The sequence below is a fragment of the Pyxicephalus adspersus genome, chromosome Z (assembly GCF_032062135.1).
Source record: "Pyxicephalus adspersus chromosome Z, UCB_Pads_2.0, whole genome shotgun sequence".
In the NCBI taxonomy this organism is placed as follows: domain Eukaryota; kingdom Metazoa; phylum Chordata; class Amphibia; order Anura; family Pyxicephalidae; genus Pyxicephalus; species Pyxicephalus adspersus.
In genome coordinates, this window is record NC_092871.1 from 44,173,193 (window position 1) to 44,190,612 (window position 17,420).

Below are 17,420 nucleotides of genomic sequence, written 5' to 3' on the forward strand. Positions count from 1 at the left end.
GGGGGGATGGTGCCAAGTTGGGGGTGGGTGGCTGAATGCTTAGCAGTTGAATAATTGATCAGAAACAGGTATTAGTTCTGCTTTATTGGGATTTCAACAAGTGGGAAGTCAAAATGGTCAAACTGAAATAATTTTTAAGATTTAATTTAAAAAATGTAGACCTCATTTAGCACTTTTTCATAGAGAACCCCCCCCCCCCAAGTAATACTTCTTGTTTATCTAAATTTGACCATTTTTGTTTGCTGGCAGCCATACTAAAGAAATGGATGGATCCCCCCCCCCCAACAATAATGCAATGTACTAATTATTTGCAAACCCTTATGTTGATTGACAAAACTGAAGCTACCAAACACTTAGACACTCACCCACAAAAGTTGTTTGGAACGTGGATGCAATCTCTGCAGTACTCATTATCTCCATCTCAGCTTTATGATATTATAGAAACTTTTCGCCACACGATCTGGTATGATAGGAGCTTTGGGAGCAGTTTATTGGAGCTATGTCTGATATAAGGGTGCATAGTTTCTCGAAGGGGGTTAATTTCATTTTTTTCCTTTAGGTTTTTGGGAAGGAGAACAGTCTACCGATTCCATGGGTATACCCTAGTTTGGGACCTGGTTTGTCCCACGGTTATGTGGTTATGTATAATTGGTCACATTTAAAAAAATTAAAAAACTAGGGGGCAAAGGCAATGTATGATATGATGATGGACTTTATATCTGCTTTAGTTTTTATTTTGTTCATTTTCTTTTGTATGCAGGATGCTTTTATGCTATTCACACTAGATTTCTTGTGGTCTAATACAACCTGTTTTCCTTTTTTGCTTTTTTTAATGATTGTACGGTATATCTTGGCTGTAATTTTTTTTATCTTGTTTGTTGTATTTTGTCTTGCCTTCAATAAAAAGATATTTAATAAAAATGTAAAAGATAAATGTAAATACTGTTTCATTTTGTCATGCATTCAGCTTTCCTAGTTTGGTGGATATTTTTCCATATCTTTTCTTGGTTTTGTTTTACAATTAACTGTATATACTGCATCTTATCCCTAACTGGATGAGGTTTATTGTTCTAAAACACAACTTTCATTTTAAATTATAAGCACCATTTTCATTTCTCAATCTCTTTTGAATCTTAATATGAGTTATCTCATCCAGATAAGAAGCTTTTTGCTTCTTGATTTCTCCATGAATTTTCTCCTTCATTGTTTTTTTGCTAAGTCAACTCCACATGAGGGCATTAAGAACCACAAAGAGGCCAAGATTTTTATAAAGCAGTAATTTACTAACTTTTTGTAAACTATGCCTTACACTGTTTGTTAAAAAATCCAATAAATGTGTGTGGATCATAATCCTCGAGGACAGGAATTGGATAGACTTGGTTTATGGTGCACCCAGCTGGAGGGCTCCTGGTTGCAGAGACCGTAACTATGTCTGCAGTGTCCTCTCCAGCCACCCCCTGGCTTGCTCCCTAATGAAAAAAATTTATTCTCTAGATAAGGAAGGGATTCTTCACTGTAAGGTCTGTGAAAATGTGGAAAAGGCTCCCTCAGGAAGTAGTTTCAGCAACTACTACAGATTTCTTTAACCTCCCTGGCGGTCTGTTTATGTCAGTATTTTTGAATGTCAAAGCGGTACATTGTTTTGCATGGAAATTTGTTGTTTTATTTTGTAGGGCTGTAATTCTTAGGAATACCTCATTGAAATCTGTTGAAAAATTGAATCCAAACAAGGGTCTAGTAGTCATCCCGAGTATGATACAATTTGAAACACCAAATGATAAATTATAATATAATAAATAATTACAAATAATAATTATAAAAAATAATATAATAATAATAATACATTTAATTTAATAATTTAATCAAATCAAAAACACTGAAATCTGTCCATACAGGGGTGCAATATTATTGTTAAATTACTAGACACTGCATATTACTCTAATAGACATCCCGGGTATGAAACATTTTGAAACTTGGGCGTCACAGGATAGGTGAACCTGGTTTCTTTTCTGATTTTCTTTCCACTGTCATCCCTCTTCGAGCAACAAACCACACACATCCTTGTAGGTGCTGCCTTTTTCTTGGTTGGTGGGATGTAGTCATGAAGTTACAACCAGTAGGGCGTTCTGGATTGACAACTGCAACAGCACGACGTCCAGCTCTATTCACAGCCATTGATGGTGTTTGATGTTTCTAGGCTCTAAGGAAAAAACTGGGGGATAATATAATGTAATCAAAACAGATTACAATTTAATCTGTTTAAATTTTCCACCAGGGTCACGCCCCCCAGCGCACCACCACCACATGTTCACACGTCCCATTGATCATGGCGGTGATGCAAGGCCAGGGGGCACAGATGCCAGGCGGGCATCTCCAGAGGTTGCCACAGGCTGGTGGGTACCAGGTATGCTCTTAACAATGCCACTGTGGCTTAGGGCTACCGCTTTTGGTACTGAAAATTAACTTCAAGCCACACTTGGGAATACCACCAGAGAGGTTAACAAAAAGCTGGATGCTTTTCTAGAAGTACAGAATATAACCGGGTATTTAAGTTGTTAAGTAAAGACAACAGAGACTGTTGATCCTGGGAATGTCCGATTGCTTAACAAGATGGGGAAGGAATTTTTATCCCTGTTGGAGCAAATTAAACCAGGGTTTAAAAGTTTTCTTTGCGTTCCTCTGGATCAACTGTGCCTATAGGTTTTTTTATCTAGGCTTTCTTTAGTGGTTAAACTTGAAAGGCTTATGTATTTTTTCTACCTATGTAACTAAAGAAAGGAATTGGGCTTGAATGATCTATGGCTAGACTTTAAAGCTTCAACAAGCTGCTCTAGTATCAATAAATGATAACTGTCCCCTTTTATTCAAGTCAACAAAGGTACAAAAATGCAAAATTTGTTAGATAGATTTCATTTATTCCATGTGAATTACACAAAGGCCTGTGGTTAAGGGAGTGGAATAGTTACAGTGGTCACAGTGGTGGCATCATAACCTGTGGTCATAGATGCAACATATGGGGTGGCTGTGATCATTGGGGTGGTATAGTAACCTGTAGCGATGGGCAATTATTATTGGAATTAGGGTGTAGTTATTGAAATAACATATCAGTAACTACACATGATCATAGGGGTGCCAAAGTATCCTGTGGTCCTGGGAGTGGTAAAGTATCCACATGACCATGAAAAAGTATTCAAATTAGAGAGTGCAGTGATTGAATTTTCATTTTTTCCTTTCAGTAAAACAATGCAATATAGAACATTATTGTAATGCGTTCCCAATATATAGGCAATTAATTACTTAAGGCACACAACCCAGTGAACAAGATTTTACTTCATTTACAGGCATTTAATTATGTAGAGCATTGTGGTCTGGTGCCTAAAGGTAAAACAAGTTCAGGTGAACTGGTAGGGGTCGTGTTTATCAAAGCAATACTACTAGTTGCTACAAAGGTAAATATTTAAAACAGAACAACCCACAAAAGATTAGAACTGATTCTAACCTTTTTCACCACTCATTCCCAGATCATTACTCCCCTGCAGAGCAAAAACACTGGCAGAATCTGAATCATCTAATAGGTTCCACTTGGCTGCTATGTTACTACCATGTCATAGAATACACCATGGAAGCAGGAGCCAAAAATGGAAGCAGAGTACTGAATAGGGAAATGTAGGTACCTCACACACACCCTGAAGTGCATCAGAGGCTTAACAGGTATCAAGACAGGCTGGCATATATTTTTTTCACTTTTACAGGGTTGTTTTTTTTTATTTTATTAATTCAGTAACTAAGATTTTTTTTGTAATGGGACACAGACTATATACTTGAAAATAAATAGATCAAAAAGCAAGGTACCTACATTTATCTGAAAAAAACTGTGTAAAATTAGGGTATAAAATGTGTATGTGGCTAACATTTAAAACAGTAATCTACAGAAATGCAAATACAATTGATGTGAATAGAGCTATTTTTAAATCAGTTATTGAAAATGGGAAAAATTAAAACATACAACTTCAGTCTATTTTATTTTACATGTTAAAGTATTTTGTACTTTTAGTTATAATGGATCACATACTCATAAATGACCCTTTGTGCATTATTGTTTCCCACAGTATCCTCATGTAAAGTGTGTACTAAACTCTAATATTAATGTTTCAGATTGCTAGAGTTTGTTATACACTTTACATGAGATTACAGGGACATCTGGTGGTGTGACCTGAGTATAAACTAAGATTATGAATGACATTTTCCAGTGAATAAAATTTTAGTTTATATTCAAGTATATACAGTACTCAATATCTGTTTTATTGCAGAAAAAGCCTGCAGATTAGTGACTTAGCCAAATCAGATATGGGTACACCTTAGGTGCAAATACCATTATCCATATTTGAACAGTGGTTATGTTTGGTGCTGTGGATTTATGCGGGCTGCATAAGGGTGCAGTTGATATCACAATTTGAATAGGACTCCAGGAACATAAATCAATAGGACATTTAAATACAGAATATTATATAGTCACTGTTTTACCTACTGATTTTTTTTATTATGTACTAACAATATTGTGTTTTAGACACCTCTGCTATACTATAAAACCAGGCAGGTGACACATTTATTTGTTGGTTTTGAAGTGCAGCTTTCCATGCCACATGGAGCAGAGCAATTTCAAGCTTGTACAATGTAGACGGTTTATTGTATCATGTGAGATGATGCCCCTGTTCTATCTAGTCACTGCTGTGTTATTTTTTGAATCAGCTTTAAGGCACTCTTCTACAATGGAAATTGGCATTTGGTAAATGCAACTCTCAATGCTCAGAGGTCAGTGAAAGCCACTACACCAGATTCCCTATGAAAATGACAAATCTATTCTTCATGATAGTACATATTATCTATACTGATTTTTACGGCTGTATACTGAGATTGTGCCATGCACTTGGTTCATTCAGTACAATAGCTGCTTGCGCTGTGTGCAGATGACAAGTTATCTTCCTATTGACATGATACGCACATAGGATTTGCTTCAGTAGAAAAAATGAAGATTGTAGTGTCACCTGAGAAGGATTTTCAACCTTCACTCATAGGCTAGAAAGGTAAGTGACAGACAATATTTCTATTCGTCTTGAGGTACATAACAGATGAACAACAGTTTATTTTGTACAAAACAGATGCCTAGGCATTGAAGCTGGGCTATTAGTGACATTTAAAAAACATTTTAGGATGCACATATTTTTTTTTTAGCAGTAAGATCCAACACGTTTAATTTTCATTTTGTTTTTGTTTACATAAATAAAATATTTAAAAATACTTTAAAAATGCCTTTTCCATTTTTATTTCTCCATAAATATTTTTTTTTCTCATAAGGCTCAGTGTTTTCTGACACATTTTTTTTTAAGTTTCCTTTACATAAAACTTTTACACTTGTTTGACAGTGCCAAACCCTTTATAACATAACTTAGGAGACAAAACATTTGGAAACAGTAGCTAAATAACAGACCTCTTTGTTCTGACTTGAATTAAACCCGAGCAGTAAAGTCAAGGACTTTTTTGGCTTAGAACAAGAAGTGCAGACCGACTTTTTTTTTCCTGTGTACTGAAAAAAAATCACAATGATATTGATCCAAATACATTTCCACCTGTGTTTCGTTTTGCTCAATGAAACAAAAAGTAAACTCAAGTGTGGTATCATGCAGAACTTATTGTAGCTACGAGAGATTATTATAAGTTCCCTGAAATGTAGCTGCAAATAATATATCAGCATTAATAAACAGAGACATGTAAATAGATAAAATAATGAAAAACACAAGTACAAGATTCAATAATACTGAGGATGTAGCTGAAATAAAACTCTTTCCTGTGTTATAATATATGTAAGCATTATATTTACAAAAGGGTGCATGAATCTGCAATGGTTTGCAACAAAACACGAGTTGGATGTTTTCTTATATACAAGAGCCAGTCATCAAAAGGTACAACCACTCTTACAAAAATAAGCTTCGCTCCTTTGCAGGCTCTAGTTTATACACATACTCCGCTTTACCTCTCTCACATTCAGTTACAAAGATATGGTTTGTGCTGCCTACATGAAAATTTGGACTGTGAAGCACAAAGGAGACATCTTGGATGAAACCCACGGAAAACACAAAATGACTGACATGGTCATCATCTACACGTATAGGTGCTTGCAAGGTAGAAAGCTTCAGCTGATGTATATTGTTTTTCCTTCAGAAGCTTTGTGCACAATGTCTTTAATAGTCTACAAACATTTTGAAAAGTTGTAGACAAGACAAAATTAATACTAGAATGGGTACAGAACATGCAGGTTGCCTTGACCTTTAGATACTTCAGGATTTAGCTTGCTGGAAGCAAGAAGCCCAACCTAAAGGCTATTTGTCAATATCTCCAGCAAGACATCACCATACCAGTTGTCGAGACTTAGAGAGAGATTGTTCATCTGCTTTTAGGAAAGCGGGTACATATGCACCTGTTGGCAGTCATGACACATCACCAGAAAATCAGAGGAGAGGTGGGATACATCTAGAAGGCTTTGTTTGGCACTGGTACAATAATTATTTGAATTGATTAAAGACCATGCAATGATGAGACATCAACGGGTGAGTATAGTGCACACAGGAAATTCCCATGGCACACAAATGAATAAAGTGTTTTCATTTACTTGTGCAGGATTTATTTTATACTTTTCACTAGTGGTTAGTAAAATATGCTGCAATGCTATTTGCCACCACCTATGTGCCACCTCAAAGTAAGCACTATAATTTACACACACCAAATACCTACTTATACAATCCTAGGTGTCTCTTAACCCATAAATAGAAAGCAAAGTCATATGGTGGTGCACAGATCCATAACTTCACATCTCTGACTTCTAATGTCAATGTATTATAAGATTCAGTAAAATATACAGAATATGATATAACCAGGGAACCTAAATACCCAACTTCATAACCCTTCACTGAACCTTCTAGAGAAAACCTGTCTTTAAGATGACATTGCTGTGGGATGAAGAAAAAAGTTTTTAATTAAATATTAGTCTGTCACACAAAATGTGATTAAATATTTCTATGAATAACATGTATATTTAGATAAGGGGTTGGACTATAGGGAGGTATCTACAGGTTATAAATCAGGAGAAATATAAGGGTCCAGGTACCTGGTACCTAGCTGAAGTGCACATGATTTCTATTTACTATATTACCTATGCAAAATTACCATTACTATGAAGAACAGATATGTGACTGCCACAACTGATCTAACTGAAAACTGCCTTAATCATGTGACAATCATTTCAGGTTTAACACTAGTTTGATTGATAACAGGCATCCCAATATAGTTACTCCTCAGGTTACATGGGAGCTGAATTATGCAAGTTGGACTTTATACCCATTTGCTGTACTGAACGTCCTAAAGCTACATAGAGGGTACTTAATCTAAGTGCAGTTTGTGCACTGTACGTCTAGTAGAAGAATTTACAGAACACTAAACCAAATAATGGCATGATCTGTGTGCACACCAAGCTCTGTAACTTCTTGATCACAGAAGTGATCACACCAAAGAAATAACCACATAATTTTGCAGAGGTCTGTAGAGATAAAATTTGACAAGTTACTGTCATATTTCTGTTTATTATATTTAACTGCATTAACATCTTTCTTTATTATTGTTTTTTATTGTTAAGTTCAATAATAACCTGAAACTAAGTATACATTTTGCCCCAACAGCCCCCGAAAGTAGGCACATCCTGGATAAAAATAACTTTCTTTCAAGTTGGAGCTAATGCATGTCTTCATTGAATCTCACAAGGTAGAGAAGGTCATGTATTGCCTTATCTCTGACGTACAGAAAAATTATTACATACTGTACATGCACCAAGCTTACTGGCTTCAGGGATAGCTGAAGCAAAATTTTAAGAAGCCAGTGGTACATATAGTGCTGCCACTCTCATAAGGTCCATTTTCAGATTTCCTTTTTCTTTGTAAAAAAATACCAAGTCCATTATAAATAATAATCAACATTAGAATTATTGACAGAACAGGTTTCAGGGTACCTTTATACTAGCACTAAACATCCGCTGTCTCCTGAGAAATTTAAAAACTATACGTTCTATGATCCCCTTCCAGCTAGAAAATACCAGACACAGGTTACTGTTTGCTGCCCTATCGGTATGAAAGACCCACACATAGTTTCCCATACAATATCTTAATAAACTTAGAAGTAGGTGGAAGGTGATTCAGTGGTTTACTAGTGAAAACATGAACTAACAATTAAACATAGCACCAAGTTTGGATAAACACCCTGCTTCCTTACCATGCTGTACAATAATGTTATTTAACACCTGGTGCAGTATACTATATCCTAAATGCAATTAAAATGGTCTTTTCACCATGAATGCTTGAGGGATCATTTTAAAGTACAAATAATCCAAACTCAACATAATACTAGGAGTTCAACCCCCAGCATTTCCCTGTATTAGTAATATGTGGCACAATACTGTTTTGGCACATTATAACAATGGCTTCTCTGCATTTATATAAGTAGTTTAGACATAAGTAGGTATATCTTTTATACAGTATGGCACAAATCTATGACTAAATAAATATAAAGGCTACTGTACTGTACACTAATGGCTGAGGATTAAAGATGCTGATTTAAAAAAGGAGATGTTTTTGTAGCAGCACGTATATAGAGAGTACTCCACTTTGTACATTGCTGGAAAAATGCACTACTACCCTGGGTACAGTTAACCTCTCCAATGATTGCTTAAGACAAGCTGCAGGACACTAAGGCAAAGCAAAAAAAAAAAAAAAAAAAAAAATCAAATAGTCCTATTTCGCTAAATTAACAGATTGCACATTTCTTTAAGCTGCTCATAATGGGCAAAATCAGGGCCACTGTGAGACATTTTATGGAAACACTAGACCAGTTTTGTACAAGTGTGTATTGCAATTTATCTACAAAAACATGTTACAGTTTGCTTATTTTCTAAGGTACAGAAGTAAGACTTAGAGGATAAAGCTAATCACTAAAGGTTGGTAAAATGTGCAATACACAACAGCCCAACCTTATCAGAAACAACTTTACTTAATGATTACCAGTTATAGGCAGGATAATAGGCTGGACAGTCAGGTTTGTATAGCAGTTTTTCATCACTACAAGCAAGTCAGTAATAAAACTGGCTCTCATCTGTGTACAATTAGGAACTGTTCAAGGTAAGCAAAAATGTTACTACTTTATTGTGTAAGATCTTTACAAAAAGTTTGTGTTACTTGTCACTCATAGATAAGGGCTGTCAGCTGAGGAAAACATAATTATTAAAACATTAATTCCAAAATTATCATATTTTCTATCTGTACTCCAACTTTAAATCCAACATTTGCTCAGTACAGGTTCTTGTATTTCTTTCTAACATAAGCATGAAGAAGACAATTCCATAGCATAGAATGGACTAAAAAGAGAGAGCACTAGCATGCAAAATACCTAATGACCCATTTTACAGAATTTATAAGCTAAGTTAACTTAGATATTAGAGAGATCAGTCTCTACTGCACAACATTTTGTTCTGGCACTGTTTTTGTAATCTGTGATCATGAGTTTCTTTGTAACTCCGGAGCAGCAAGGGATTTTACACACTAGTGTTAGTTCCCTTCTAATTATTATTATGCGGCAGCATTTTATAGAAAGCAAAGTATTTCCGCACCTAACACCATTTTTAGTAGGGCTATCTACTATATAAAAAGTTGCAAACAGTACTTATTTGAAGAGTATCCTTGTCCCCCATAAGGTGAGCTGATCACCCCAAAGGATTTTTCATTCCCCAAACTATCCAGTTATAAAATCTACTTCTATCCATTGCCTCAATCATTTCTTTGTGGATAGAGTGATGAAGGGTTAGCTTTCTTAGTTATAATGTGTTACGTATCCCCACAGGAGAGATTTTTGCTAACTTCCAGACCAGGCAGTCAGAAGAACGGGAAATGTCTCTAGGACAGAGACAACAAACTAAAAATCTTTTTATTTTGGTAGGGCAGGGAAAGGTTGAAACCCTCTGGTGTCCATGTCTTTCTGCCCTTGTAATCCCTCTTTCCTTTCTGATCATTTCTTGTGTGGGGTTGTTGGAACAGGAGGAAAGCATTTTCTCACAAGTGTTATCACACGTTTACCGACTCCAAAACAAAATACTTTTTGGATGTAGTTGGGCTTTAATGCTTTTTCACACTTGGGATTTAGTAGTATGTTTAAATGGCCAAATGTAAAAATGGAAGAGAAATAAATATAAAAGTGTAACATTCTTGCCCAACTATATCATTTGATTTAGAAATGGTCCTAAAATGTAAAGTCTCTGAATCTTCTGCAGATGTCTAACACCAAACAGAGAAATCCAAAGAGGTAGAAAGTCCAGATATGCATATTTCTATGAAAGCTAGGTGTTGCTACCAGGAAGGTGCATTCAATCTTACAGCACACTAGTACAGCTCAACCGGTTCACATCCATTTACAGAAGATACAGTGACCCTTTTGCACAATCAAGTTATAAAAGCATCACATCACCTGGCATTGAGAAGCAGGGCATAAACATAAGCTTTTGTACATAAAGAGAGGCACAGTTTCCAGAATTTCACATGGCCTAAAATTTTATTTAATGCAGGCCAAGCACTGCAATGTCCAAACTAAGTTTTTTTTGTTTGTCTCAGTATATAGTTGATATACCACAATGTATAACTGACAAGGATTAAAAAATGAACAAAAAATAAAAGTATTATATATATATATATATATATATATATATATATATATTTAATTATTTGTGCTCTATGTGGAAATTAGGTGTTTTTATTCCCTGAATAAGGAATATGATACAAGTTTACGACTGCAGTTTTTTTTTAAGATAAATACTACAGTCTACTTTACTCCGTTGGCAATAGCCACATTACATTCATTGTTCATTCTGTTCGTATGATTGTCACAGGTTCATTGGGTGTAATACACCAACGAGTAGATATCAGTGCACATATTGTTGTGTGTATGTGTTCTGCACTGAAATCACCTTCAGTTCGTTACATATTTCATAGACCTCCTCAATCTAGAAAACCTTCTTTAAATCATAGGATGCAGCTTGTAGACATGCAGCTCATGTCATGAGAAGCTTAATCATCTTTCAGTCTCTACACGAGACAATAACAGATTTCAGAATTGATATGTCATGTCCTTAAATCATGTGAACGAAATCTAATGGACTTATTTAGTAAGGCAGAGCAGGGAGCAATGCTGAAAGTGCAGTAACCCCCTGCAAACAATCAGACTTGACCTTAATAACTTTTTAAAAGAAATAATTTAAAAAAGCTGATTGTTCGTACACTTTTATTGGTTATTGCCCTTTTCATGTAGCTCTGCATTGCTAAATAAGCTCACATTTATTCATGATATTGGTAAAAGTATACCAAAAATGTATTAGCTACAAGAGTGGATGCACCTTCAAATCTCATGAGTTAAACTTCTAATTCCTGCTGGTGGTCCATAAACTGCCAGTCCCAGGGAACCTGACACAGTATCATTCAGCACAGTGAGAGGTGGGTACAGCTGGCAGTAGTGTGCTAGCAGACTAGACTCGATCATCAAAGTGTTGTAAGAAAAGATGAAGTGTAGCAAGACATTGGGGAAATGGAAAAACCAGCCGGACCATACAAACAAAATGTTAGGAGCACCTTGGGAAAGCAATCTGATAGATGAAACAAAGGCAACTGTTTAATAAGCTTTGACACTGTCTTCCTCTTTACTCTGGGGGAAAGCAGACCCATTTAAATGAATGAGTCTACATTGTCTGCAGCATGGTAAGAGGCACTCCACTGAATACTAACTATGGGGGAATGCAGAACAGGTGCAGAGGAACTATACAAAAGGAGACCTAGGTGTTCATATATTTACATTGAAATAATGAAGTAACCAATGAAAGAAGAGTGAGAGATAGGTAAAAGGAATGGTTCCGATAAAGAGTTCTAAAGGGCATGGAGTATGAAAAAGCTCAGAGTATTTTTTAAAAAGCAATGTACAATAAACCCAATAATGCAAAGAGAATATGTAATACTTGTTACAACATAAAACCATTTAAACCTCCAGACAGCACCAGGACTGTAAGCAAAGACAATATTGCCATTCAGACAAGGAAGTATAGCACTAACCACTGCTTCTTCCAAGCAAGCATGGCTTCAGGCAAAAATGTGGATGCAGCATTGAACGATCACCAAATGTGTACGGATATCAAGCAACTGATCTTTTTTTTTCACGTTTTAGTTACAAAGCTCACAGTGACCCCCCAAAAAAATAACAGTGACCCGCTACAAAAAAATAGGTTGCTTCAGACTTCTTCATTCAGGTGACTGAAGTAACATAATTCAACAGAAAAGAAAATGAAAACAGTAAAATCCATACTCTTTGGGAAGAACAAGAAATTAGGTATCACAATGTAATAAAAGTATAGCAAGCCATGTTTTATCCTTATCCCAGAACATTTATGGAACAGTTAAAGAAAAAGGGACTGCACAGTGGCTAGCAGACTTACTGGGAACTACAAAGCTCTGCTACAGCTACAATAGTGGAGGACTGCTAGGTGAGAAAGCAAAATTTCTACTTCCCTTCATACCTTGTAAACAAAGATACAAATAAGAAAAGTTTTTACCAATGCACAGCCAGAGTAGGGTGCTGTCCCTCTTTTCTACTTCCAGACACTGCTTCTACCTAGCCTATGCATTCTATAAGCTTCCCCTGTCATTTTTTTTGTGCAGCAGTGCTTTGTTGAGAATGTGACCTCTTTAAAAATGGTTGCTTTGAGGAAGTAATGAAAATGAGGCACATTCCAACACCAGGGGGACTATCGGCTCTTAGGCAATCCCTATGGATCTGAAAGAGTGGGGATGTTTGTTGATGGATATCATGACATGAAAGCAGCTTGTGTATTTTGAACACTTTCCTTTTATCACCATGTTTTCTTTCTGAATTAGAATGTTCTTTTAAACAAAATGTGCATGTTCCACTAGAAACCAGAAACATAGGTGGTCACTAACATGAAGAGTAAGGAAGGTCCCAGAGTCCGAGTTGAAAAACGGCAAAAGTCTTCTGATTGTGAATAAAACTCTACAGAGAGAGAAAATGGTTCATGGAGCTTTTCAAAGCAGAGCAGTTCCTGATGTCCGACCGGGATGATGGTAGGGGGCGGGGGAAATAATATGAAATATTTTAAGGAGTAAAAAGTTTTTTGTTAGTTTCTTTTTTTTTCTTTCTTTTTTTGGTCCTTTCATAGTATAATTGCAACAGTGCTTCTCCAAAAAAGGTCCATCTATAAATATAATTTCTTTTTTTTCTAATTTTTATACTCCTCTCCCAATATATATTTATATATTTAAATTTCTGTATTATTTTTTGAAAGGCGTCAACCTGCTGAAGTTTTGCCAGAATGGGGATTGACTTCTCCTAGGTTCAGTGAACTCAAAAACTTGTGGCTGTGAAATGCCGTCGGTCACCATATACTGTCCTTGGATGGCCCCTGGCTCCTGAGGCGGCGGATATGCTGGAGGTACTGAACGAGGGCAGCTAACACCAGCTGGAAAAGATAAACACAGTCCGAAATTAGGTATTTGTATGAAAAGGTAAAATCATGTTGTTACTATAAACACATACAGACTATTTCAGACAGGCTATAGATCACTTACTATAAACATTCTTACCAATTTGGAAAATACCTTTTTGTCTTTTCCTGATATATATTGATAGGACAAAAAATAATAACTTCATGCATTACATTTAAACAAGGCTGTTGTTTAAGTGGACTTGTGTGCAACATTACTCAACTGGCCCAACTAAATGTAGATACACCCCTGCCCCCATCTAAAATAGAGAATAAAAAAGGGAAAACAATATATATCTAACTTACACTTTTACTTCTATCCTTAATGCCTAGGTAGGGTGACTGCACTATGCTGATGCATTTTGGAACCCTCAGTTTATCCCTAAATCTAAAGTTTTCCTATTTTCAACATTTATTATCATGGTTTTACATGTGTATGATGGTTAAAAAACAAGATTCACTTAACTAATTGCATTTTCCTTAGGTGTGAAATTAATTATGTTTTCTTCAAGTTTCAAGCTTCAAGTGTGGAAGAAATAATATCTGAAATAAGTGTGGAAGAAATAATAATACTGTATTGTGGCCCCCGAAAAACCTGCTAAGCTCATGCAAATAAGATGCATTATGCGTTGACCTCTCCATTTGCAAAACTGCTATCTAGCACTAGAAATAATAATCCTTTGTCTTGTTAACGTAAATGATCACATCTTTTCTGCTGCTGAATTTTCAACTCAAGGGCAATATGGAAAGAGGTTATAACTATCTAGGGCACTTCTGGAAATTTCTCTAAAAAAAGAGATGTTTAAAAGAGATTTACAAAAATACAAAAACCTGTTATGAATACTTAACAAGGAAAGCTAATTACATTTGCTTCCTTGGTCTGGGTATAATATTTGTCATTAAAACATGTTTTGGGCTAGTATCAGTAAATAGAACTTTTTTTCAGACAGTGTTTTGCTGTTTTTCTTATATTTATATAAATTGTTATTACTTTACAAAAGTGTTAAGAGGCTTCTGGAGCTTTTGGTTATTTTGGCTGAACAGCAGAGGGCAGCAGAACAGCTTAAATTTGCCAGCTTCCTGCCTATAGGAAAACTACATGCCCCATTATTCCTTGCATTGAGTATCATGGATGGGGGTGTTCACAGTGGTAGGCTCAGCTATCTATGGAACAATGAGGTGGCTACACATGAACAAATTGTGAACAGAGCATGAATTGTAGCCTCAGGTATTAAGTATATGCACTTCCCCGCGAAGAATATAAAAGTATTTGTGGGGTCTATATTTGAACACATATTTTTAAAACAATACAAAGAATATATAAATAGGACATAAAATCAATATGCCTTTTTTTTTTTTTTTTTACAGTAAAGAAAAAGAAAAGAAAAAAAGACCTCCAAAGAGTTATGCCTATGTTTTCCAGTAGGAAATCAGTGCTAGAAAGTGTTAGGAATTAGAAAGTTTACTTTATGGGTTACTCTAATTTTATTTGCATGTCAAAAGGTAAATTCCAACAGTATAGTCATAAAGAAAGTTTCAATCATAATACCCTGTTTCCCTTTTAATAGGGCACTGTCCTTTATTTTTTGAAATGCCAAAATATGCCCCAGGTCTTATTTTCAGGGGGATGTCTTATTTTTCCATGAAGAAGACTACTGTACACATTTATTGTTGAAAATCACTCATGTGCCATTGATTGTCCCCTTCTGATCACTCTGTGCCATTCATTGTCCCCTTCTGATCACTCATGTGCCATTGATTGTCCCCTTCTGATCACTGACTCGCCGGGTAACAGACTCCGTTAGGGCAGGGATCAGCAGCTTGCTTGTCCTTTGAAGTTACTTTCAGTTTCACTCTGCACTGCAGCCAGCATCGAGGAGTCACACAGAGGCACACAGTATCAGGTATCGGAGGATGTCTTATTTGCGGGGGGTGCTTTATTTTAGTTGTTTGAGCAAAGATCGGGGGGTGGCTAATTTGATGGGGATGCCTTATCATCGGGGAAACACGGTACAATCCATGCTGCCAAGCTCCTTGCTGAACATGTGAGTGTCACGTGCCCTCATTTTTTCATACAGTGACCAGCTGCACCAAACACTTCTCCCTAATAAATACTCCAGGCTGTTCATATGTCTAAGAACATACCATGGAGGCAGTAAAAAAAAAAAAGAAAAACTCCAGCTTACACTGCAGGGATATACAATGCATGCTGCTGCAATACAAAAATATAGGATACACACCTATTACACTGCTACTACATTTTGGATAAAAGAAAATGTGATTTCCATATATTTCCCCAAATTAAATGTCCAGGTTTACATAATATTATTTATTAGAAAAATTACCCTATAAAAAAGATGAATGCATGTTGTGTTTATCAATAGAAAATACAATGTGATAAATGTAATCTAATGTGTATCTTTCAAATTTGCCTAGAGTTTAGCTTTAATACCAACATAATGACTTGAATAGTTCCAAATAAAATATTTACGCACAATTCTTTTTCATATATACTAAAATATCCAATGATAAAAAAAAAAGAAAATGTGTATAGACTTCTTTAATCAATGTCCCTATTTTACATATTTATAGTGATGTTCTAGATCCCTTGTAATTTACAATAGAAGAAAAGAACCCCAGACAGAAGATCTCATTACACTGTGTCTACCAAGAGCAGCTTAAATTACCACTGCAGTCAGTAACAAAATAATCAGCTTTAGCCAAAGGACTTACCTCAAAGATCCCAGTTGTAGAGTAAAACCAGCAAGCATTCTTACCAGGAATACTCTGTCACGTGTGTTCACTTAGAGGAACATACTGCAGTTTGCCAGCAGAGTTCCCTTGCTTCACGCATCATGTGTGTCATTACACTGCAAAGTGCTGTCTATACAGCTGATGAGACTTAAACCTTTTAGTGCCAGAGGGACATGGACATCAATATAAACAGTTAATCTAACAGAATGTCTCCTTAAAACATGATACATGAGGGATAGTTGCACTGAAAACATAAGGGGAAATGCAGCAACTACTGAGACCTGTAGAAATTAGCTGACACAACAGTTCTCGGACCTGAAATGCGTAAGCTGAAGACAAGGGTGAAAAATGGCACAAACAATTCCTATACCTTCAAGGAATAAAGTTGGAAAAAAAGGTAGATCCAATGCAGAGTACACAAACACTATAACACAACCAAGGATTTAAGGATGAACTCTAATCAGTACCGTAAAATTACCCTCAAATTTACCTTTCCTCCCACTTTGTTGTGCCACTTAGTACTTTTGATATGCTGTAGTATACTTCCTATGAGTTGAGTAGAGCCTGGATAATCAGAACTTACAATAATTGGTTTGCTGGGCATCAATAAACCCAACAAAGAAGTGGAACCACATGTCTGGATCAGCCTGAGATCAGATAAATAAAGTAGGTAATTTTTTTTAGCCACTGCTGGAAGATCCCATATAGAGTTATTTGCCCAAACTGTAACTAAACTCTAAAATAATTATTTTCTATTCTAATGTTTACAGAAACTTTTCAGCCTAATACCAACTTACTAGTTTATAATTAGTAACTTTAACTGCTCCTTACTACACTCAGTATGCAACTAGTTACCCAATGGGTTCCACCACAGCAGAGAGAGAGTTAAGACAGAACACCTCCGCCATTAATTTGACAGTCATATGAAATTTGTGTAGTAGGCCTAAAGGTTATCTCATAAAAGCTTTCCTTACTTTCTTTTCTTCTGGAGTGCTTTCTGGGGGAAAGGTCTGGCACTGTATCTGGTGGAGGAGAGGGA

At 36.0% G+C, this 17,420-nt stretch overlaps 1 protein-coding gene across 1 annotated transcript in view; it reads right to left on the bottom strand.

The window, feature by feature from the left end:
- Positions 1–5,113: 5,113 nt before the first annotated feature.
- Positions 5,114–17,420, bottom strand: part of LOC140342941 (uncharacterized) — a 246,050-nt gene continuing 233,743 nt past the window's right edge. The window contains exon 14 of the mRNA XM_072429314.1: positions 5,114–13,603. Coding sequence (XP_072285415.1) covers positions 13,416–13,603 — 188 coding nt within the window. The 3' untranslated portion in view covers positions 5,114–13,415. The remainder of the gene's footprint in view (positions 13,604–17,420) is intronic.